Below are 23,223 nucleotides of genomic sequence, written 5' to 3'. Positions count from 1 at the left end.
CTCTGCATTCCATTCCTGCATATTTTTTGTTATGCATCACTTAAGTGTCAGGGACAATAATGAAAGAAGCTGAAACTTGAATAAATGTTGCATGATCTTGCAAGAAACCATTTCCTATGATTAAACTGGCAAGCATAAAATTGATTATTATTTTTTTTACCATTACGCAATCGTAGTCAGGGATTAACTGAAACTGGCAGCGTTGCTGCTGGAGTCATTTTTTTAATGTGGAGGTTACTATAACATGTAATAGAGATGACAAGAAAATTGAAACCATATGATGGTGCAGGGAATGGAAATGGCATGTAGAGAATCTCAGTAAATTGGAATGTTATTGCTGAGTTCAGCACAAAGAGCTGTTCTGGTCAGGGTCTGGTCTCCCAGCAAAGCTGAATACCTGCCTTTAGCATCTCTGCTCCATGGGACATTTCAAACCACTAAACACTGCTTACAGAGCTGTATATCAAACATCTTCAACAAAGAACTACAACATTTTAGGTCCTTGACTAGAGAAAGAAGGCTTTGAAATTTTATTTTGTTGGGATTTCTATATGCCATGAATTTGCAGATCTTTTAAATCAACAGTTTAGGAATTCCTTTGGGAATGTTTAGAGTCAATGATATCTATTTCATTTAAAATAAACTGTCTGTTGGGTCAGACATCACATGATTTTATTAACATTTGAGTAATAAAGTGCTAGTACAAACCAGATTATTAATGTCAGATGCACATGAACCACTGGCCAGGGCTGAAGTTTCAGTTGATACAGATTTTCCCTGTTACAAATTTTCATTTGTTTTTTTGGGTGGCTGTGTTGGAATTCCTGCAGGCAGGTGCCACTCCCCTGGTGGCCAGGGCAGGTCCCTGCTGTCCTGTGGCCACTCCTGCCATCAGTGCCAGGGCTGTGATGGCAGAGCTGCATCCTTGCCGGATTTCTACCGGCTGATTTATGGCCTGGAAAGGCCCGGGGTGGCCTTGGACAGCCCGCGCTCCAAAGGATGAAAAGAGTCTTCAGGGTTTTTCTCGGTCTTCAGTGTTTATTAGTTTTTTATCTAAAAGATTTTCTCTTGGCCCGACAGAGGTCTGCACAGCAGCCAGCCATGAGCGCACTGAGAGCCCCCGGGGCGGTCACCTATCTTTATACTCAAAATTACGTATACAATATTTATCATTTTTCCCCAATACCTTTTACCCTTATTGACCAGTGCACTTTTAGTAATAACCAATCCCAAAGTGCCAGCATCACCACAGAAGATGGAGGCCAAGAAGAAGAAGTAGAAGAAGGACAGGACACGCCCCAATTCCTCCATCTTACTTCTTTAGACCCCCCTGTACAGAAATCCTAAACCCTGTGTTTCACACTCTAATTAACTTATCCCTTCACCATTCACCCAGTGAAATCCTCCCATCCTCATACAGGTGTCGTCTCCCGTGCAGGATCAAAGCCCAGCCACCAGACACTTCTGGCAACATTCCAGGACCTCCGAGCCCCCCAAGGGTGGTCTCGGTCACTCTGCACATCAGTCCTGAGGTGCTGAGATCCCACACATCCTCTGTGTGTCCTCAGGCTGCTCTCTCCACTAAAAGCACAAAATAATCACCAGGGTTATTGCCACAGTTCTTCCTCCACCGTAGCCTGAAAGTCTGTGTCTCCAGTTTTGCAGAGTTGGGTGGTTTTTTCAGTGGTGCAATCCCAGAACAGCAGAAAATACCTGTATTTATATTATTTATTAACAGGCAGTAAATTGCTCATTGTACCAGAACATGAATGCTACTGGTTTGTATCCCCCTCCCCATGGTTCCCATCCTAAACTGTTTGCCATTGTTTTCTTGTACAGCTTCATGTATTTACAGCCCTTCCATCTGGTATCAGTTACACTTAATTTAAGTACCACTGAATTTATTTTCAGCTCTCTGCTGTGTGCACTGCATTTGTAATTCTGCTCTTACTTGGAAATGATTGTGACAAATAGTCTCTGTTGTACTTTTTTTCCAGTATTGAATTGACATTTTTGATTGCATGTATACTTGGCAAAAGTCTCATGATAATTTTCCTCCTTATTTATTTTCTTATAATGTCCTGTGCATGTGCTTGATGACCTTTCCTTCAAATAATTTTTGCTTTTCTCTTTTGTTTTTCATTTCTTTTCCTCATTTGCCTGAATTCCTGCTTCTCCCCTACTCCCCAACCTCTCCTGATTGATGCCTATTGTCCCTGGCCTATTCCAGTTCTCTGCCTCTGAAAGCTTCAAAGAATGACAAATCAAGAAGTTTGAAAAAAATCTCTCGGTAAGAATGGAAACAAGGTGACATCCTTTGTTGTTGTCTCTACACCTAGCTCACCTCCAGCTGTAATCTGGGAGCTGGAACCCTTTTGATCTTTTACATTGTGGGGCACTGGGAAACTCTACATTTTCCCCCCTAGTGTGTTCAGTTTTATAATGATGAAAAGTAAATATTTTCACTCAGTAAGACCAGGAGAATTCTGCATTTGCTAAGACACTGCTTTGAAATATCAGAGCCCCACTCTGCTGAGGAGGCAAAGGAGTTTAAACCTCTAGGGGTGAGCTGAGTAAGGCAAGCTTCAGGCTCCTAAAAGGGTGCTGGTTTCCTCTTTCAAAGAAGACTGATTTAGAACCTTAAAATCTTTGGCATCTGTGCTTCCTTTTGGAACTGATCCTCTTAGGTTGTTCTGGCTGGGCCTGGCTTTACTCTAGGAATACTCACAGCTCACATTTGTAAGTATGGTACTCAAGAGGTAGAAATGTTGATTACCTCTTTGTAAGCCCCTAAATTCCTGCTTTTTTCTTTGCTTTAAATCCCAGCTTTCCTGCTCTATTAGGCTCAGTTAGTTTCTTAGGAGCATGAGACGACTGATTTATCTAGAGCAGGATTTCATCACAGAAGGTAAATGGGATGGTTAAACACTTTTGAGATGGTATAAAGAAGGTATAAAGATAGCTGTGGGGAGAGATTGCAGGAATAGATATTTCCCAGTGGGGCTGGATGTTGTTTGAAGCACCTGCTGCTGCTGAGGAGAGATAAATCCTGGTTGGAGACTCAGCCTGCTTTGTGCTGAGCTCCATCCAGCTGTACCCAGGCTCCTCTCCAGTGTTTGAAACCCTGCAAACCAGGAGAGATAAATCCTGCCTGCTTTGTGCTGAGCTCCATCCAGCTGTACCCAGGCTCCTCTCCAGTGTTTGAAACCCTGCAAACCAGGAGAGATAAATCCTGCCTGCTCTGTGCTGAGCTCCATCCAGCTGTACCCAGGCTCCTCTCCAGTGTTTGAAACCGTGCAAACCAGGAGGAATCCTTTGGGCTCCCCAGGGCAGCTCTGAGACAGGCACAGAGCTCAGAGGTGGCTCCAGCTCAGTCTGGGTCCTCAACCTTGTAACACACCAAACAGGAGCTTCTAAAGCAGTGCAGCAGGTAATTCCTCATGGGGCTGAATTAACATTTGTTATTTTAGTTTGTTTTTATGGCTGCCTCAGCCAGGTATATGTTATGGGTATAATCAGGTTATAAAAGAGGCAGCAGTTTGCCCTCAAGGCATTTTTCCATACACACTGTCTGTACTGGCCATGCCTTTTATGATGATGTTTTCTCAGTGTTTTTTAATCTGTTTACAAAGAGTAGGTGTAGCCTTTTTTCAGATTTAGTGAGAGACACGTTAACACCATGTGTTAAAAGCACCCTTTCGGTGAGTAATTATCTGTATTGACACCAGACTAAGTGAAACTGGATGATCTATAAGGAGTAAAAATACACTAGAAGTAGAAATTAATTCAGATTAGATATTTTCTAAAGCCTTGATGTGATTGAGGGTTGGGCTGGCAGGGGGTTTAATGGAGTGCTGAGTTTGCTGTTGTGTTGTTAAATGTGCTCTTCCTGCCTTGCAGAGAGTTCATCAGTTACATGAAGAGGTCCAGAACCTTTTATGCCTCCATAGCAGAAAGGCTTTGTGATGGAGACCTGGTGATGAGAGACAGCTCAACCTGCTGGAATGGAGAGGATGTTGTGGAAAGGTAAAGTTCTCAGTAAAAATTTGCTGGCATGCTGTAGTGGTTTTGGTTCACCAATGAGAGATTTCACCAATTTTGACATTTCCCAGCCAATGCACCAATGACTGTGGTGGCTTCAGTGCTGGCCAATCACTTCCTGCTGGAGACAGGATTAGGAGAAAGGCAAAGAAGGCTCAAAACTTTAAAAGGGTGTAAAGAAAATTTTATTAACAGCTGTTGGGACCCAGGACATTCCTCTGGCTGCCCTGGGTGATTCAAAACCCTGCCAGGGGCTCAGAGACCTTAGCACAAAGTCAGAAACACCTGTGCCTTTGATTTTAGCCCATGGAAACAATTACCAACCTTGTGTGAAGATCTACAAGTCACAAAAGTTTGAGTAGAACGATAGTTAATTTGTCACAGGGTGAAAAAGTAGAATTTTGGGGTTTTAGAAGGGGGGTTCAAGAGGCAAGATGGAGGAATCTGGGTGTGTCCTGTCCTTCTTCTCCTTCTTCTTGTCCTGCATCTTCTGCTGTGATGGTGAGAAATAGCAACAACAACAACAAAAAAAAAGTAGTAAGAATCAAAACTTCAGAACACTTCTCCCCCCTCCACAACTTCCCTAAATTCCTCCTATGCAAAACCAGGACAAATGGTGAAAAAAGGTCTCTTCACATCCTTCTGATGGTTCAGCGGCATTCTAAGGCATTGTTGGAGGTGTTCTGCAGAATGAAAAGACCTTTCCAGTTTCCCAGCTAATTTTTTTCCCCTCTGTATTTTACCAGTGTCTTTCCCATCACCCTTCAGACTCTGAACTGGAATACACACTTGCATTTCCACGAGCTAAACTTGTTGCTGTCATTTCTTTTATTCTGTATAACATGAGGCTACATCACCCTGAGGAGAAAAGAGATGTTTAGAACAAAATTCCATCTTTGCTATCACTGTCAAAGTATAGATCAGTTTTTGCAGTGAGAGCTGCTTGGAAGTGTGCCAGTGAATGTTCTCCAAAAATTTCTTTTTTTCAAACCAGAGAAGTTCCATGGGATTGTGTTGGCTTTCATTGATGTTTCTTTTTGAAATGGATTTTGTGGTCTGTAGCAATTGCAAAAGATAAAGTTCCAGTGTTTCTGTTTTCTTGCTTTAAAACAGTTTTCATGGTCACAATTGGTTTGTAGGAACTTCCTGAATAATTCCAACATGGAGCAAAGATGTGACACTCACTGTCAGTGCCATTCATGGGGGTTCTGACTCCCACACAGTTCTGCTGAGTTCTCTCATGTCTAAAAAACTTCAGCTTAATTATGTCTGAGCTCTTTGGAGTGAAATGCATATCTAACACATCAAAAAAAATTTCAATATATTAAAATGAATTCTAGTGCATATGTTTTAATATTTTGGCAACAAAGCAATCTTCCAAATATTGATGGGTAGTGGTTGCAATACAGGTTGAAGTTTTTACTGTAAAAGTAATGGAGAGGAAACAGGAAGGATATTAGTATTTCTAATCAATGTTTCCTTATCAGAATCTCTTTTGCTTGTGGCATGTTGCTGGGTGCACAGATAACTTTTAGAACAAACAGCTTTCTCGCCAAAAAAAAAAAAAAAAAAACCAAAAAAAAAACAAGAAATGCCAAACAAACCCAAATATTTTCTATATCAGTTTCCTGGGGGAGAAAAAAAACCTAAGTTACTCTAATTTTTATCTTACTTTGTTTTAAAAAAGCCCAAACCACTCAAATTGCTGATACACAGGTTTTAGAAAGGCATGAAGGGGAAAGCTGTTGGTACTTTGCCAGTCTGTAACTTTCCCAGAGCTGGAGACACATGAAAAAAAATCAAGTTTGAAAGGAATTGGAAGCCGGGAAAAGACTAACAAGATCCCTCATATGTTGAATTACAAAGGAGAAATAAAGGAAAAAAGAAAACTAAACAGCCTACCCCCAAAGATGACAGCAGCAAAAACCCCAGCCCCACCACCAAACCTGGATATGTGTCTGTAGTTGACATTAAATGGGCAAAATGTAAAGCTAAAAGGTTAAATTCATGTGTTTAATCAGACAGCTATAGATAGCTAGCTAAATATTATAATTTATATAAAATAAAACTTTTATAATTTTATTATATTATAAATTATTTATAATTTTAATATGATTTCTATATAATATAATTTTAATATTAAAATTTTAAATATACATTTAAATTTTTAAAATTTTAATATTAAGTTCTAGATATATTTATATAATTTTAATATAATATTTATAGTATATATAATTATATTATATAATATTATATACAATATATGATTAATATAATATAACATAATATAATACTTAATACATATCATATATTATATACTATATATTATATATTATATTATTATATAAGAATAATATATGTATTTATATAATAATAATAATAATTTATAATAATTAATAATAGGTAATTATATATTATTTCTATATAATATATATTATAATATATATAATGTAATAAGTATTTTATATATATGTATTTATATGTATATATATGTATATACATGTGTGTATATATATGTATATATATGTATTTATATGTATACATATATGTATATATGTGTATATATATCCTGGCACATTCTGCTCCTTTCATCACCTGTTTTATAGGCTGGGCTTGGCACAGCTGGGCTTGGCACAGCCCTCCCCACGTGGCACATGATCCTGTCCTGCTGATTCCTGAGGATGAATTCCTCGCTGCTCTTCCTCCCCTCCCAGGGCATTAAATACCAGCAGTAGTAACCAGCTCTGAACTCCACACTGAGCCTTTTTATTGGCCTGGAACAATATGAAATCATTACTCAGAAATGAGTAATAATTCATTCAGTTGGTAGAGAGGGCACTTGATGTCCGATTAACAGGGTTAGAGTTGTATCTTTTAATTTTAGGTCAGTTCTTTGGATTTGATTTCTCTTTTGGATTTTAGTTCTTTGGGTTTTGTTTTTGTTTTTCTTTGTGTTTAAATCATTGTGTTTGCAGGACAAAGGACTTTGAGCTGCCAGTTAAATAGACCATAAAAAGAGATTCCCACTGGTTTGAGACTCTGCCTCTGGCCTGCTTTTCAGAGAACAGGAAGAGATGGCTTTGCTAGGAATCCTCCAGTGTCAGTTCAGGACAAAATTAGAAATACTTGCACTGGGAGTACTTTCTTTCTCTTAATTGCTCTTTTGAGCATCCTGTTCCTGAAGCAAGACTTTATGTAAGAAATCATCCATGCACTAATGAGTGGTCTCAGCTTAATGATTGTTGGGCTACAGCCATTTCTAACTTGGATCCTGCACAGATTTGTTGGATCAGAAGATCAAAGTTTGATTTATTTGGAGTGAAGAAAGAAAAACTGTTCTGAAAATCACTCTGGGCAGTTCTGTGTTTGTTGCCTCTCCATTTCTAGAGGAAATTTTCTGGTTTCCAAACGAAATGATCTTTTTCTTAATGCCGGTTAGCTTGATCTGAAATATCATTGTTGATGGTAGAAGCAGAAATATTCTGCTGGTCAGACACAGCTTCCCATTGCACAGGAGTCTCCTCAGGTGTGCATGGGTGGATTTTAGCTTTAACAATGGGTTGTTCTGAATGTGGCACACTTCAGGTTGGTATTGCAGAAATATTTGAGACATGGTGAAGTGTTCAACCTCCTTTCTCCATATCTGCTGTGGTTTTGTAGTGCTTGAGGAGTTCAAGGGTATAAATACACACTGCTGTCATTGCAGAGTGCAGGTTTGATGTGTAGTACCCTAAAGATGTCGCAGACATCTTTTATGGAAAATCCTTTCCTTAGGATTTTTTCTCCTGAGAAGCTGGGAGGCCTCAGGAACAAAATGTAAACAATGGTTATCTGCTGCTGTGGAATGCAACAGGTGCATCTGGGATTGGTCTCATGTGGTTGTTTCTAATTAATGGCCAATCACAGTCAGCTGGCTTGGACAGAGAGTCTGAAACACAAACCTTTGTTATCATTCTTTCTTTTTCTATCCTTAGCCAGCCTTCTGATGAAATCCTTTCTTCTATTCTTTTAGTATAGTTTTAATGTAATATATATCACAAAATAATAAGTCAAGCCTTCTGAAACATGGAGTCAGATCCTCGTCTCTTCCCTTGTCCAAGAACCCCTGTAAACACCGTCACAGTACCCTGATTTTCTGGGGGACAAGGGAGGAGATATTTTATAGCAACTATTTTTGCACTTGGAGTCCCTTTTCCAGCAAACTTGGACATGTAAATGGTTCTTAAACCAGGTTACCAGGAACAGAAAATCAGGATGTTTTGTAACAGCTGGTGGGGACCCACACTTCTTTTCCTTCCTTTTCTCCTTCATTCCTCACCTTGGTTTTTTTGGATTTTTGCACTGAGAGTGGGGATTACGGGACACATGTCCATGAGCTTGAACAGATCTTGTCATGGGTTGTTAGGCTCTCAGGGCCTGTGAGAGCTGGCTGAGGAAGGAAGTGGCGAATCACAGTGACTTTTTCTCAAAATGTGTTCCTTTAGAGACTCTCAGTTTTTATGAGTTTAGCACTTTCATTGTCCCTTTTCTCATTTCCTTAGGCTCTAGCAAGCAGCCATCTGGATATGGAAAACAGAGACAGTCATTTAGCCTCAGCTTACTTAAAGCATATTTAACTTCTGTTGTTCTCATGCCATCAGTGTAAACAATTTCTGGAGATCTCCTTGTGACTGTAAACTGCAAAATGCTATCTCTGTTTTTGCAGCATTTTTAAGGTTTTAGGGTGTTTTCCAGGACTTGGGATGTTTTGTTGGTTTTTGTTCTTTTGTCTTCCTCACCACAAATTTCAAAAAGGTCAAGGCAGGTCCTCACCATGACCCATGTTGGAAAAAAGATGTGAAGAAAAGTGACAGAAGTCAGTGATGTTTGTACATGGTATCTAACCCACAGATACTTGTGTCAGACCATTTGCCTGGATTTCATCTTTGTAAGATAAACTGATAAATCTGTACTTTGTTTATGTTGGTGGGGATGTGAGGCTTGTTTGTTTTGTGGTTTTTTAAAATGCACCTATCAAGGAAAGACAATTTTAAGGATTCCAGTCCTGGAAACTATCAAGAGATTGATCTCAGTGTAGATATTTCATTAAATGTAATTATGTGCCAGCTATTGGGAGAAAATGTAACCCCAGAAGGAGCAATGTCTTGGATTCTCCAGCCCCGGCTCCAGATGAGCAGTGAATGTGAGTCAGGAGGGAACTTTTGTGTGAAGGTACAGAGAGAGCCAGGAGAGCTGTGGTACCACCGAAAAGAGCCCAGGAAGCCTGTGGAAGGCATGAGGAGCTCATCTTGGCAAGGTTTGATGGAATGATTTGTGTCCTCCTGGCCTGGAGTGCTGAGGAGTTTGGGTGACAGATGCTGGTGGGCAGCAGATCCTGTGTCACTGTGATGTTTTCAGAAAAATCCCATTGTCAGGATTTCTTCTCCTGGCAAGATGAGAAGCCTCAGCTTCTCCATGTTTTGGCCCTCTTGAATGTGGTCCTGGAGATTGTTTATCCAAACATGGGAATTGTTTTTAATTAATGACCAATCGCAGCCAGCTGTGTCAGGACTCTAGTCTGTCACGGGTTTTTATTATCATCCTTGTTAAGCCTTCTGATGTATGCTTTCTTTAGTATAGTTTTAGTATAGCATTTCTCTTAATCTAATATCATAAAATAATATATCAGCCTTCTGAGAACTTGGAGTCAAATTCTCATTTCTCACCTTGTCCTGGGGACCTCACAGCCCCACGGTCCTGGAGCTCAGGCTGTCTTTGGGTCACTGAGGAGCTCTGCTGGCAGCTTCAGCCAAGCTTCTGCAGCACAGAATTAACTTCCAATACTTGGGTGCTTCTCTCTAAAGGTGGATTTTTTCCCACTTTCTGTTTTCAAATTGCATTTTAGGTTGTGTTCGTTGCATGCTAGAGTTACAAATTTCACTGAGATGTAGTGAAATTCTCTGGATTGACTCATGGAGACCCCACTGCTGGTTAGCAATGACCTGATTGTTGGGAACAGTCCTCCTGCTGTGAAATGACTCTCTCATCTTCCTTGCAGTGACAGACTTTCTTCTTTTTAGTTAAGACTTTAGTTACTGTGATACATCCAGGCAATTGGAATGGATGGGTTGGGTCGGTAGTTGAAAAGCATTTCTGTAAATGCAAATGGACATTTACCTTGCAAAGGCATTTTTTTGACACTTCAGCGCTCAACAGTTTTTTTTCAGGTTGAGGAACTTGAACACAAATAATTAATTCTTGACTTCAGTGTTTCTTCAGATTTGGTACCTACTCAGTGTCTACTCCTTTGAGCAGAATTCATGAAAGAATAAATCTTGTCATCCAGCCACCAGCTTGCTCCAGTGGGACAGTATTTTGCAGATGCAAAATACTGCAATAGGGACTAATTTGATACTATCATAGTAAGAAAGGAAAGTTTGGAATATTTTTTATTGCATAAAATAATGGACATATATTTTATTGCATAAAATAATACTCTTTCTTTTGTATGCTTTTTTTTTATTATTGAGAAGGAAAGAACAGCCCTTATTTAGTCAGAAAACTGAACCTTTCCAATTAAAATACTACAGTATTAAAATAGTAGTGCTCCAATCATTTAAGCTCTTCTAACATGAACAGTCTAGACATGGTTAAAGTCTAAGGAAAATCTCCAAGATAAAGTTTATTTTATTGAGCAGAGTCCAGCAGAGTGACTTTGTACCTGTTTCACTTAGGAAAGGTCACACTCAAAGCCCTGTTGAAAAGATAGAAAGTGAAATTCTTATCTGATCCTTCAGTCTGTCTTAGCCAATGATTCTTCCTGGAGGGAAGCAAAATTCATTTTCTTTCAATTGCTATGGCTATGCAATACAGCAATACAAACATGAAGGATAAATCCTATGAAGGCCTGGAGATAATGGGCTGGAAATGTATTCTGCAGAATCCCAGTTAAATGAGATATCAGTGAGAGTGTTTTTAATGCTGATACACTTAATCCTTTCTCCTAAAACTATAGGGCAGGGTTGGAAGTGTGGTGCCTTTGTCTGTTGGATAAAAAGGATTCCCATATGATGTTTGGATTTTGGTATTTTTCAGGACATTGAATTTTCGATTCTATTTCAAGTTGAAATTGGAGACTTAAAAGTAGAGGTGTATTTTTAAAAAGTAAAGTGAATTGGAAGTGAATTTTCTCATTTTCCTTTCTTCATCCTGTGTCCCAGCAGTGATGAAAACAGCATTTGTAGACTCTGTGGAATGAGCAGGTCAGTGGAAAAAAAAAATCCATTAAATTCTGTGGACCTCGAAGCAGGAATCCATGGGTGTTGTAACACAGCATATCAAATAATAAATTTTACATTTTTCAAACAGAAGGGAATTCTGTGAGGAAGGTATTGCTGAGATAAAACCTGTTGCTTAAATGCAAATCTTTTAGTGGGAATGTAAAAAAAAAAAAAATCTGCATAGTTCTCCAGCCTTCCTCCCGCCTTGGAATCTTTTTCTGTGTGAAATAATTTAGATATATGTTGAAATATATATCTGCATCTACATACATACATACATACAAATAAATAAATATATATATATATATATATATATATATATATATATATGGTGGTGCAAGCTTCTCTGTAACAGTTCTTGCCTTCCTGACAGATGATTTTTTGAGACAGAGAAGTAGGAATGAGTGTATAGATATATTTATATATAAATACAAATATATTATACATACACCTTGCAGTTTGATGCAGGTTTTCCTGTGCTAGCAGGGTGATCTTGCTGTAAACTGTCATGAAGTCAAATTAGGCCTTGGGGTTGGTTTTATTTGTCTTACAGGTACTTTATATCCAAAGGGTGGAGGAGCAATCTGTTTCTGCTGCTCTCCAAGCCTTAAGTGCCAAAAGACACAAAATAATCTCCTTTTTGCTGGTTTGTATTCCTTGCTGGCAAAATATCTTTGGTGCAGTGTGATGTGTGTGTGATTTAACACATCCAGCTGGACACAACTTAGAGAAACTGCTGTGGCAAGGTGGAGTTGATTCCAGAGCTGGAGCTGGAATCAGGGAGAGGCGTTTTTATTTTTTTTTAGCTGGTTTTCACTGGAAACATGTTGATTCATCAAAATGAGGGGAAAAAAATAACCTGGATTCTGGCTTGCAAGGCTGAAGAGTGTCCCAGGTTGCCAGCAAAGCTGTTGTGTTGTGCTGTGGGGAGATTGTCACTCTGTGCTGCTGGAGCTGCTCTGGCTGTGAGGGATAAAATAAGGGATAACATAAACCATTTCCCACCCTATTGTATTTGTGGGGTTCCCCAGATGAAGGAAGGATTGATGCATCTGACTCCATGTTCTCAGAAGGCTAATTTATTATTTTATAATACTATATTATATTAAAGAATACTATACTATACTGTACTAAAGAATACAGAAGGGATACTTACAGAAGGCTAAAAAGATAATAATGAAAACTCCTGACTCTCTCCAGAGCCCTGACACAGCTTGGCCCTGGTTGGCCAAAGAGTGAAACAACTCCCAGCAGAATCCAATGGAACAATCACCTGTGGGTGAACAATCTCCAAACACATTCCACATGAGCACAACACAGGAGAAGCAAATGAGATCAGAATTGTTTTCCTTTTCTCTGAGGCTTCTCAGCTTCCCAGGAGAAAATCCTGGGCAAAGGAGTTTTTCAGAAAATGTGACAGTGACACCAGCCCAGTGGAGGGTGCTCAGTGTGGAGCTCTGCACTTGGGGCTGGCTGGGCTGTAAATCTCACTTTTGGTAAGGAAGGATGTGGGGTGGGCTGATCTTGTTCTCCAGTGTGAAATGTATTGTGTTTTCCCAACACAGACCAGGTAAACCTCTGAAATGTGCTGATGTTTGTGGCAGAAGAAACCCCACCAATGTGACTTCCCAGTGGCACAGGTTTATCTCAGAGTATTTGCTGGCTCCAGGAAGGTTCACAGCCATGCCTGTGCTTAGAGGCCTCCATCAGATGAGTAGACACAAAGCTTGACAAACGTTAAGTGTCATTTACAAGTAGTTTAATTTATACATTGTTTATCCCACAGCCTCACCATATTATTGATACCAACCCCTCTGGCTGGCTGTGTCCCTGCCTGGTGTGTACTTTCACTGACCTCCCCAAAAATGCTTTTTAAAATGAGCTTTTCTGTGCTGGGAGTTGGTGGTTTGCCCACAGCCACAGAAACAGCCCAGTGGATTGATGTGAATAAAGAACATTAAGAGTTTTGGTGGAAGTTTTGCCTTGCTCAGCTGGTGAGTCAAACCTGAACCTCCCCTGTGTGGGAAATGAATTTGTGAAGAATTCTTAAAGTTTGGTAGAAAGTTTAGATACAAATACATTTACATACATACATTTACATAGAAATACATAAACAAAAGTTTACATACATACATTTACATAGAAATACATAAACAAAAGTTTGCATACATACATTTACATACAAATACAGGGGTAATTTTAGATGATTGGTTTTAAGGTATTTATAGCGTGGTGTGGCAAAAGTTGATAGGCCAAGAAGTGTTTATAATGCATTGTAATTAGGAAATGATTGGGTTTTGATTGTGATGGTGTGAATTACATCATCTGTATTGTCTCTCTCTTTACATGAGCCTGAAAATGGAATAAAAGTGTTTAAAACACCTCTCAGTTGCCCCATCTCTGGGTCAGAAACGGGCTTAATCCAACACCCTGCTCTGTCCAGACAGCCTCTTGCCAGCTCAGTTGAGTGCTGTGATCATATTTTCAAAGTATTTTCTCACCCACAGTGCAACCAGAGATCTTGGCCCAATAAGATCCATTAATAACCCAGCAGCTCTTTACATTGATCAGTTAACAAACAGAAATGGCACCCAACCTGTCAAAGTGATTGCTACAAATATTTCACAACTTAGGAATTGTCTGGCTCATCTCTGTGTTATTCAGAATAAAAAAAAAATACAAATATCTGAAATTACCAGCACCATTTTTTTCCCATGTGCTAAATTAATTTCTTACAATGCTTAAGTAGGGAATGTTACATCTTTTTCAGTTCTCTGCTGCATTTATTTCCTTCTTGACCTGGATTTTGTTTCTTTGAGTCTTTGCTTTACTTGGTGTGGAAATAATTCTGTTTGTAGAGGTGTTCTGGCAGCCCTGCTCACTTGGGCTTTGATTTGATAAGAGGGGGGAGTTGGGGTCTGCAAACATCTCAGTGTCTTTATTGGCAGCAGTCACTGGAGAAACATCTGAAATGCTCCTGAAAGCTGCTGCTGGAAAAGCAAATTTGAGCAGGATGAAAACTTTTCACAGCTGGCTTTTAAAACCAACAAAACCCCCCAACTGTCTTATTTTCTAGGCCAAAAGGAGGCACCACACGCGCTTTCCTGAATATGAAAGAATTCTCAAGACTGTTGGTAAATTTACTTCATTCTTTGAGCAGAATGTTGTCAAGTAGAAGAGTTTATTGCTTTGTAAACTCTTTTGACATTAATGTTGTCCTTTAATTACAGTAAATAAAAGTAAACATTGAAGTGCATGTTTGATAGATGTGAAAAATCAGAAGTCTTTTTTAAGGAAAAATAGTCCAACATTGCAGATAGTTTAGAAGGCTCTGATGAACTTCATGACCTGAAGAGACAGAGTTGGTGATCAAGGCCCATCTCTGAATCACCTGTGATTTTTTACTTATTGAAATATTGCCATTTCAAAGCATATTTTAAATAAACAGTGAACAGTTTAGAGTGAATTGTTAAAACTCTTGACTGAACCAAGGAGTTAAATTTGCCTTTCAGCTCATGGATTCACCTTTGGACAAATTAATTTTACAGTGAATAATATAATGTGGCTGTGGTCTGGATTGTGACCTCATCATTTTCCCAGGGTCATTTTTCAGATAATAATTAAGTTATTTATAAACACATTTATTTATTTACATATAATATTTATCTATAAATACTCAGTTATTATTTCTGTTCATACCCAGCACTTGGCAGTTTACTTCCACTGAAGAATTTGGGGCATGATTTGAACAATATGTTTGTGGAAACTTAATGTAAAAAAGGCAAATCATCATTTCTGTTTTTAATAAGTGCACTATTTCCACACACAGAAATTTAAAGCAAGTTATGTATTCCTTGCCCAGCTGTGGGAGTCCTTTCAAATTCCTTGTATTAAACTACTTGGGACAAACACTGTAAATTAACTTGAAAAATACAATGTTCAGTGTTAACCTCTAACCTTGGCAGGCTCTTTGTCTAAAATCAGAATTTCACCTGGTTTACTTCAGGAATATAGAAACAGACTTGAGTTTTGAGACTCAGGATCAGCAGGCTTATTCTAAGGTAATGCATTTAAAATGTAATCCTTGAAGCACTGAAGAAATTCAGTGTATGTGTGGGATTTTGATTGCACATCAGGAGGTTGAGTTTCACTAGGGAGAACCAGCAGACCTTCCAGTATCTTAAATATCTGTGGTGGATTCGTGATGGGGAGTCTTCATCAGCTAATTGGAAAATGCTTTGGCTAAAGCAAGACAAAAAGGGATAAACTGCTGCAAAAGCACCTGGGGCCAAAGCAAAAGCAACTGCAGTTTTATTTTCTGGTTTTGCAGAGGCAGGACAGGCAAGCACAGTTAGTGGGATGTAGCACACTGCCATGGTTGCTGCAGGATTTTTCACATCTCCTCAACCTCCTTCCAACGTGTGCAGGAGAAGAAATGCCACCAAAACCTTTACAGGCTGAAAAGTTAAAGGAACAACTGGATCTACTGGTGCTCCAGTGGCAGCTTCTCTTTGGGTGTATTTGCAATAGCTGGAATACAGAACTGACATCCTTAAAGTTGTTTTATTTTGAATAGAGCTGTGCCATTTTAAACCAGAGACAGATTTGATCAATGATAATTGATTCAATCTCGTGGTCACATCCCTTGGGGACAGGCTGCTCTGTGGGACAGCTCAGGTGGCTGCACTCCCTGGGAACCTAGAAAAGGCTTTCCAACAGATTTCAAAATACCACAGCATGCTCTAAAATTCCAGGTGAGGTGCCACAGACTAAATGTCTTCTACAAAACCCTCTGCTGATGCCTTGTCTGTTGCCTTGGCTTAGCTCAGTGTTATTCCCTGGTAAGGCAGCAAAAACCTGAGTATCATCTAGCATTCAGTACTTTTAATTTTAAAGCACATTTGGGCAGCTGCCTGTGAGAGTTTCCATCAGAATGTAAGGTGAGCTAGAGCTAAACTGAGAAGAATGGAGACTTCTGTGTAGGGTTACCCTGGCAGGGATAGATTTACAGAAATTCAGCTAAATTCAAGCCCATCTGTTTCCCTGGCATGGCTGGCTCCCCGTGGGGATATTCTGACACCTTTTATTGAAGGTTGGGGCTGGGTGAGTTTATTTGCAGCTGGACTGGAAGGAGAGAGGATTGAGGTCTCTGCTGGGTGGTGTCAGACAGCTCCCCAAAGATGTTTGAGTGTGTTTTGCAGAGACAAAACTACAACTTTGTGGAAGTTGTAAAGCTGGTATGTTTATTACAGTGTTGGACACATGTGGAGATTACTTTTTTTAAAAGACATGCACTTTTGGGAACTTTAGATTTTTTTTTTTGTTTTCTTTTTAAATACATATGTATGCAATTTCACAATAGGTTCATACATATTTATTTTTATAACTTTTGTGTGACATTTATTGCTAATTCTTCCTTATCAGAAAGAATTTTTAGGTCAGGTAACTTGTTCTTACAGCAGTCTCTCTGTTTCTCTTTCCTTATCTTTGTCTTTAGGCTGCAGCACAGCTTTTATTTTTGAGCTTAGGCTTTTTATGAGAACAGGCAATCAGACTAAACAGCTATGTTTCAAACTACAGACTTAACTCAAAGATGAACATTTCACTTAAATAAAAATGGATTTCTACTCTGGAAAATTTCTACTCCATCTCAAGTGGGTGGTACAAACCTTGCTCTTTAAGGAGAACTTCACAACAGGGAAAAGACAGTAAAAGGCAAGTTGTAGTTCAGAGGTTTCTGTGGCAAATTAAGAGTGGAGATCGTGGTAAACAGCAGATCCTGTGCTGTGCTGAAGTGTGACTCTGCCCAGCAGCCTGTCAGAACATCTCCAAGGTTTGGGTGTGAGGACCCAGCTCCAGCAATCCCTCCAAGAGTTTGCTAGGCTGCCTTGCACCTCTGTGATGTTCTTGGGAACGTGGCTCAAATGTGCAAAACAGAGCTGGAGCTGCCCCACACCTGCAGGAAGGACAGGGCAGGTGTCAGAGCTGTGCTGCTGTGACAGCCCTGAGCTCAGAGCTGGCAGCCAGGAGCTGGGGAGCCTCAGGCAGGGTTTGATAGCCTGAATGTTGCTGTGAAGGGGCGCTGATGTCCTGTCATTGATGTGTTGGGGTTAAAAAGTTGAATTCTGTCTTATTGCAGAGTAGGTGACGCCTGCTGGGGCTCTGCAGAGGTGTAGCTGCTGTCCTTGGTGTCAGGCAGGCAGAGCTGGAGAAGACCAGCATTTCTGAGGGGACAGAGTGCCCTGATGCTCAGGGATATTTGCTCCCCAACGTGGTAATTCCAGAAGCACAGCCCTCCTGAAAGGCTGAGGGGCTCAGGAACAGCCAAGGGCTCTCTTACCTGGAGAAATGAGTTTTTTTGTCACTAAAAGTCTTTGCAAAGATTGATCTTTCTAAGCCTGATTTCTAAGTTGTGTTTCAGTTTTGTGTGACTCCTTGTCACAGACATCTTTTATGAAAAATCCTTTCCTGAGGATTTTTCTTCCTGAGAAGCTGGGAGGCCTCAGGAACAAAATGCAAACAATGGTTATCTGCTGCTGTGGAATGCAACAGGTGCATCTGGGATTGGTCTCATGTGGTTGTTTCTAATTAATGGCCAATCAGAGTCAGCTGGCTCAGACTCTCTGTCCCAGACACAAGCCTTTGTTATCATTCTTTCCTATTCTATTAGCCAGCCTTCTGATGAAATCCTTTCTTCTATTCTTTTAGTATAGTTTTAATATAATATATATCATAAAATAATAAATCAGCCTTCTGAAACATGCAGTCTGATCCTCATCTCTTCCCTCATCCTCAGACCCCTGTGAGCACCATCACAACCTCTGACAATCTCTGGTTGATTTGGGGAAGGGAATTATCTCCCATCCTGAACATCTGTTGGGAGCAGGCCAGGGTGCATGGCAAGGGAAAACTCTGCAAGCTCTGCATTCCTGAGAGAAATCACCATGTTCCTGTTGCTCCTCCTGCAGCCTTTCCAGCTGAGCCCTCCTGACAAAAAGGGTCCACGGAACAATGTCTGTGCTGAGTGCAGAATGCGCTGGGGGTGCCCCAGGTGTCCCTGCCCGGCACCCCCTGGCTGCTGCTGCCTCCTCAGCACCAGCACAGGAGTTGGGGATATAAAAAAGCAGAGTTCTCTGATGGAAGTGAATGTTCAAAAAATTTCCTGCTGCACTAATTTCAGCTATGTGGAACTAATGTAGTTTTTGCTGATCAAAACCACAGGAAAAATGCTTTCTGGTTGATTCTGTAGGGCTGGTCTGGCTCATAGTTTTCATCCTGAAGATAAAGAACTACTCAAGTGATTTTTAATTTTATTTTATTGTATTTTATTTTTTCCATTTGATAACTAGAGTCCTACAGTTGAGAATTCAGGTTTAATTACAAACTGTGTTGGGCCGTTAGCTGTGCTTTAATCCCTTCCATTTTAATTCTTGCAAATCCATCTAATAATGTATTCTCTTGAGTTTCTTTGCTATGCCCTTATTAGCAATGAGTTCTGTCTAGAAAGCCTTTTCATGAGATGTCAAAATAGCACAGCATGCTCTAAAATTCCAGGTGAGGTGCCACAGACTAAATGTCTTCTACAAAACCCTCTGCTGATTCCTTGTCTGTTCCTTGGCTTAGCTCAGTGTTATTCCCTGGTAGTGCAGCAGAAAAGTGAGTATCATCTAACATTCAGTACTTCTAATTTTGAAGCATATTTGGGTAACTGCCCATGGGAGTTTCCATCAGAATGTATGGTGAGAAACAGACTGGATGCAGAACTGCTGTGGGTTTTTTTCCATGGGCTCTGACCCAAAGTTCAGAGAAAATGCTGCTGAGCTTCTGTCAGCCCCAGTGGGTTGTGCTGCTTGCTGTGGAAGCCACATCACAGGTGATGTCCAGCAACTCGTGGGTCCAGAATGCGTCAGCTGCCATGGGATCACCTGCACAGGGCACAAAAGGAAATTTAAAACAAAAGGAAATTTAAACCAAACCATAAAACCATGAAGAAGGTAGTAGCCTTGTTGAAGAAAGGTAGGAAACAAAGTGAGGATGGATATGTTTGTACCTGAATTTTCTTCCTAGGGCTCTTCCTCTGCAAGTGGAGGGCTGCTAAATCAGATCCTCTTCTGCTGCCACCAGAGGGCTTGGGTTATGAAATTTTAATTCCTGGTTCTTTGCTGATAGACAAAACACTTGGAAAACTTTGCCAGCCCCTCCTAAGTGGCCTCCCTTGCAGCATTCCCTGTCAGCATCCCGTTTGTTCCCCTGGGGCAGATGGTGGCTCTGCTGTCACTTCCATGGGTCAGCCCAGCCAGGAGTGACAGGAGGAAAACTGCAGCTGCTGGAATGGTGATAAACTCTGGGAACTGCTGCTGGAGCTGCCCATGGGGCAGCCTGGGAGAAGTTGCCTTTGACAAGAAATGGAGTGCAGGAACAGGCAAAGGTGTGTGCAGACATCTGGGTTTCTCCAGTGCCATTGCACTGTGAAGAGCATCTGCAGCTGTAAGATTGCCTGGGTTTGAACAGACAGGTGTCTGCTAAGGAAGGCAGGAGCCTCCCTTGAGATGGAAAATGCAAACCCTCTGAATTGTTATAATTTTTTAAATTAAGAGGCTCACAGGCAAAGATACGGGAATAGGAATAACAGTTCTTTCTAACTAGGAAAATTAAAAATACAAAACCAATGGTACAAACAAAACCAACCCACTGCCAGAGTCAGAGCAGTCCCTGTCCCCTGTGTGTCAGGGGGTGTCCCAGCCCCATCCCATGGGGGCTCAGCCCTCCTGCAGTGCCAGCTGTGGCTCTGCTGCAGCAGGGATCCTGCACAAGGGGGGAGTTTTCCTCTGCAGCTCCAGGGCTGCTGCAGATGGGCCTGGGCTCCCTCTGGCCATGCAGGGCAGCAGAAAGCTGCTCCTCTGGCAGTGCAGGGGGCAAAGGCTGCTGTGCTGTGCCAGGCCCAGATTGGATCCAGGCAGGAATGCTTGGCTCCTCCCCTGGGCGGAGCATCTCCCATGGGATGCTGGGATTGGCTCAGCCCTGCAGGGACACTCAGTGGCCATGGACAGCAGAGATCTGCTGCAGGGAGGGTTGGCTGGGGCAGAGAGAAAGGAAAAACTGCCCCAGGGACAGCAGAGAACTGCCCCAGCTCTGACAGGTGGGGATAGGACACACACCCAGCCACATCCTGCATGCCAGGACAAATCTGATGGTGAAGAATGAAAGGTGAGCATTAAAGCTCTCCTCACACCTTTGGGTGCAGCTGTTGCTGGGTGTTGCAGCCATGGAAGCAGTGGGTTTAATGTTTTACAGCCTTTCATAAGTCATGCTGGAATCAGCACTGAGCACAGCTGATGCTGACACACCTAAAAGTGAAATGGGAACTGAATTAAGTTGAATAGATGTAAAAAGTAAAAGAGTAGAAACTGATGTAATGTGCATTTTTCTACATATATATTAAGTACATCTGAATCAGGCAAGTTCTTTGGAAAATTAATGTCTGGAGAATTCCAAGTGCATTGATTTAGTAAATTTTATAGAATGACCACACACTGAGATTTGGCAAAGGACCTAAACCGCCTTATTGCCTGCAAAGAACGGCTGATTGCAAGCAGACTTGGAACATAATGAAGTTCCTTTTTAATAGGAAGGGGGTTTTTTGAGTTGCATCCTCACAGGCTGATGAGAATTATTTACAGAGTTAGTAGAAGTTCTCTATATAAGGGTCTGTGTTAGGTAATATAACTTGATCCAGCTTAAAAATAAAACTGCATTCAGTTTGTATGACAACTTGTGTGTCTGTGGTTTCTAAGCATTTGCAGAAAATTCTGTGTGTAAACCAGAGCTTTTTAATTAATCAGGATGCTCACATTGTGTTAATAATGCTTTTCTGAGCTTTTCTGTGTGGCAGGGTTAATAGCTATGAAGTGTGAGTGTTCCCAAAGTAGCAGTGTGTGTGTCAGCAGTGCTGGATGTTGTTAGCTGTCCATTCATAAAACACGTCAAGTGGTTCAGGTCACTGCTTGTCAGAAGAGTGAGAAAAGGCTTTATTGAAATAATTTAGGTGAACCTTTCTAGATTGTTAAAGTGTTTAAGTGATCAAACACTGAACATGTCTTAATTTATCAACAATGCCATGGAAAAACAAAGATTGGTTATTGGACACCTTCTCATTATAAATCTTCTGTTTGTTAAAAACACCATTAGCATTTACTTCCATTACCTTTTTTGCAATAAGATCTGTTAAGCAGCAGTGAGGTTTCAACCCAAGCTTGTTCTGGGGTAACTTATACAGATTTTGGGGAAGGCTGTTCCAATGTTCCTTAAGCAGAGTTTTTTGGGAGCACTGTCCATTGTAGTCTCTGTCCCTTCAGCTGCTGCAGCTTCTGTCTCAGTGGAGCTGCACCATCTCATACCAGCAGAAAATTGAATTGTTTCAGTACATGATTGCTGTTATGTAGTAGCTGTTTGTTTTGACAGATGTTGTTTTAGTTTCCTGTCCACCAAGTATTCAAAAATTTGTACTTCACTACAAACTAATGCCATAGGCTGCTTCATTTTATTATCTAGGCATGGAGAGGTTCAGAAATTAAACTGAGACTCTACATTTTTATTTTCGGTTATTTTCCAGTATCTAATTAAAAAAATGGAATAATCAAATATTTTTTCTTTGCAACTCATTCTTCATAAACCTTGGAGTCAGAGTTCTGAATCTTTGCAGAATTCTGCTTTGACTCTGTGTCATCTCATAATGGCAGTTTCTGAATATCCTGCCTCTGTTCATGAAGAGAGAAACTCAGAAAAAAGCAGCATGGCTGCTTTTTAGAACAAATTATACCTCTGGAATGATAGCTGAAGAGAATAATGAGTCTTCACTTTCTCAGCCCTCCTAGCCTGCACACAGGACAGAACAAAGTTGCTAGGGAAGTTTTGAGTCTGCTATAATTAACTGAACAATTCAGAGTGTACTTGTGAGTGCCTGCTGTTTGACAGTTCTTGTCTGGAGCTCTGCTTACTCCACCTGTGAGCTTTGGGGCAGGTTAAATTTATTCTCAACAGCAGCAACTTTGTGTTTCCTGCAGTTTATGGCAGTGGAGTTGCATCTCTCAGAAGCTTTTCCCAGTCTGGGGCCAGGATTGTGCAGGTTGGTAGCAGAGCTCCAGATGAAATTCCATTCTGCATTTGGGTTTGAAACAACAGGTGAAGGCAGAGGTTGTGTTCTCACTGGGGCTGGAATGATCCTCCCTGGGTGGAAGGACAGGTCTGACAGGGCCAGGATTTACTGGGCTCATTTCTGAGGCTCTGATCCTCAAAGGCTGTATCCACAACAGTGTTTGCTGTTGTTTTTTAACCAGCACTGGGTTTCAGAGCCACCTCAGTCTGTGCTTTCTTGCTGCTGCCTTTCTTTTGTGAAATATGATGAAAATGCTGTGTGATCTCTCTCTGGAGATAACTCAGTGCATAAAACCAAAAGAAAACAAAAAGCCCCTGAGCTGTCTTGATGGGTCAATAATGTGTCATTACTGCTGGTTTCTTCTTTCTAAAAATCACTCTGTTTTGTCTGATGGGACAAACTGGAAGTGTCAGGGCTCATGAGGTAAGAATCTACCTTAGTAACAGAATTCAAACACCATTCTTGATCATCTGTAGTAAAAATAGCCTGAGTCTAATTTATTAGCTGCTGTCAACACATAGGCATGAGCATGTGTGAATGCACAGCCTGGTCCTGAGGCTGCTGAGGGCAGTAATTACAGAAATGCTGTCATTAATGGGGGGACAGTGCTGAACCCAGCTAGGACATGGTGTGGTCAAGCAAAGGACATATAGTGAGAAGCAAAAAAGCTGGGACCATGGACTGGAAACAAGGCAGGGAGAGCCCTGAAGGCTCCCTGTGTTCCATGGAGGTGGAGAGAACAGAGCAGGAAGGTGCAGAGCAGCAGGG

General features: G+C 40.8%; 1 protein-coding gene across 1 annotated transcript in view; it reads left to right on the top strand.

Moving 5' to 3' along the window:
- The window catches only part of LOC134423508 (glypican-5-like), a 376,790-nt gene that overhangs the window by 125,243 nt on the left and 228,324 nt on the right, over positions 1 to 23,223 (top strand). The window contains exons 5-6 of the mRNA XM_063166493.1: positions 2,231 to 2,290; positions 3,901 to 4,026. Coding sequence (XP_063022563.1) covers positions 2,231 to 2,290; positions 3,901 to 4,026 — 186 coding nt within the window. The remainder of the gene's footprint in view (positions 1 to 2,230; positions 2,291 to 3,900; positions 4,027 to 23,223) is intronic.

The sequence above is a fragment of the Melospiza melodia genome, chromosome 12, assembly GCF_035770615.1.
Source record: "Melospiza melodia melodia isolate bMelMel2 chromosome 12, bMelMel2.pri, whole genome shotgun sequence".
NCBI classification, from domain to species: Eukaryota; Metazoa; Chordata; class Aves; order Passeriformes; family Passerellidae; genus Melospiza; species Melospiza melodia.
The sequence above is the reverse complement of the archived record's forward strand: the minus strand, read 5'-3'. Positions and strand labels throughout refer to the sequence as shown.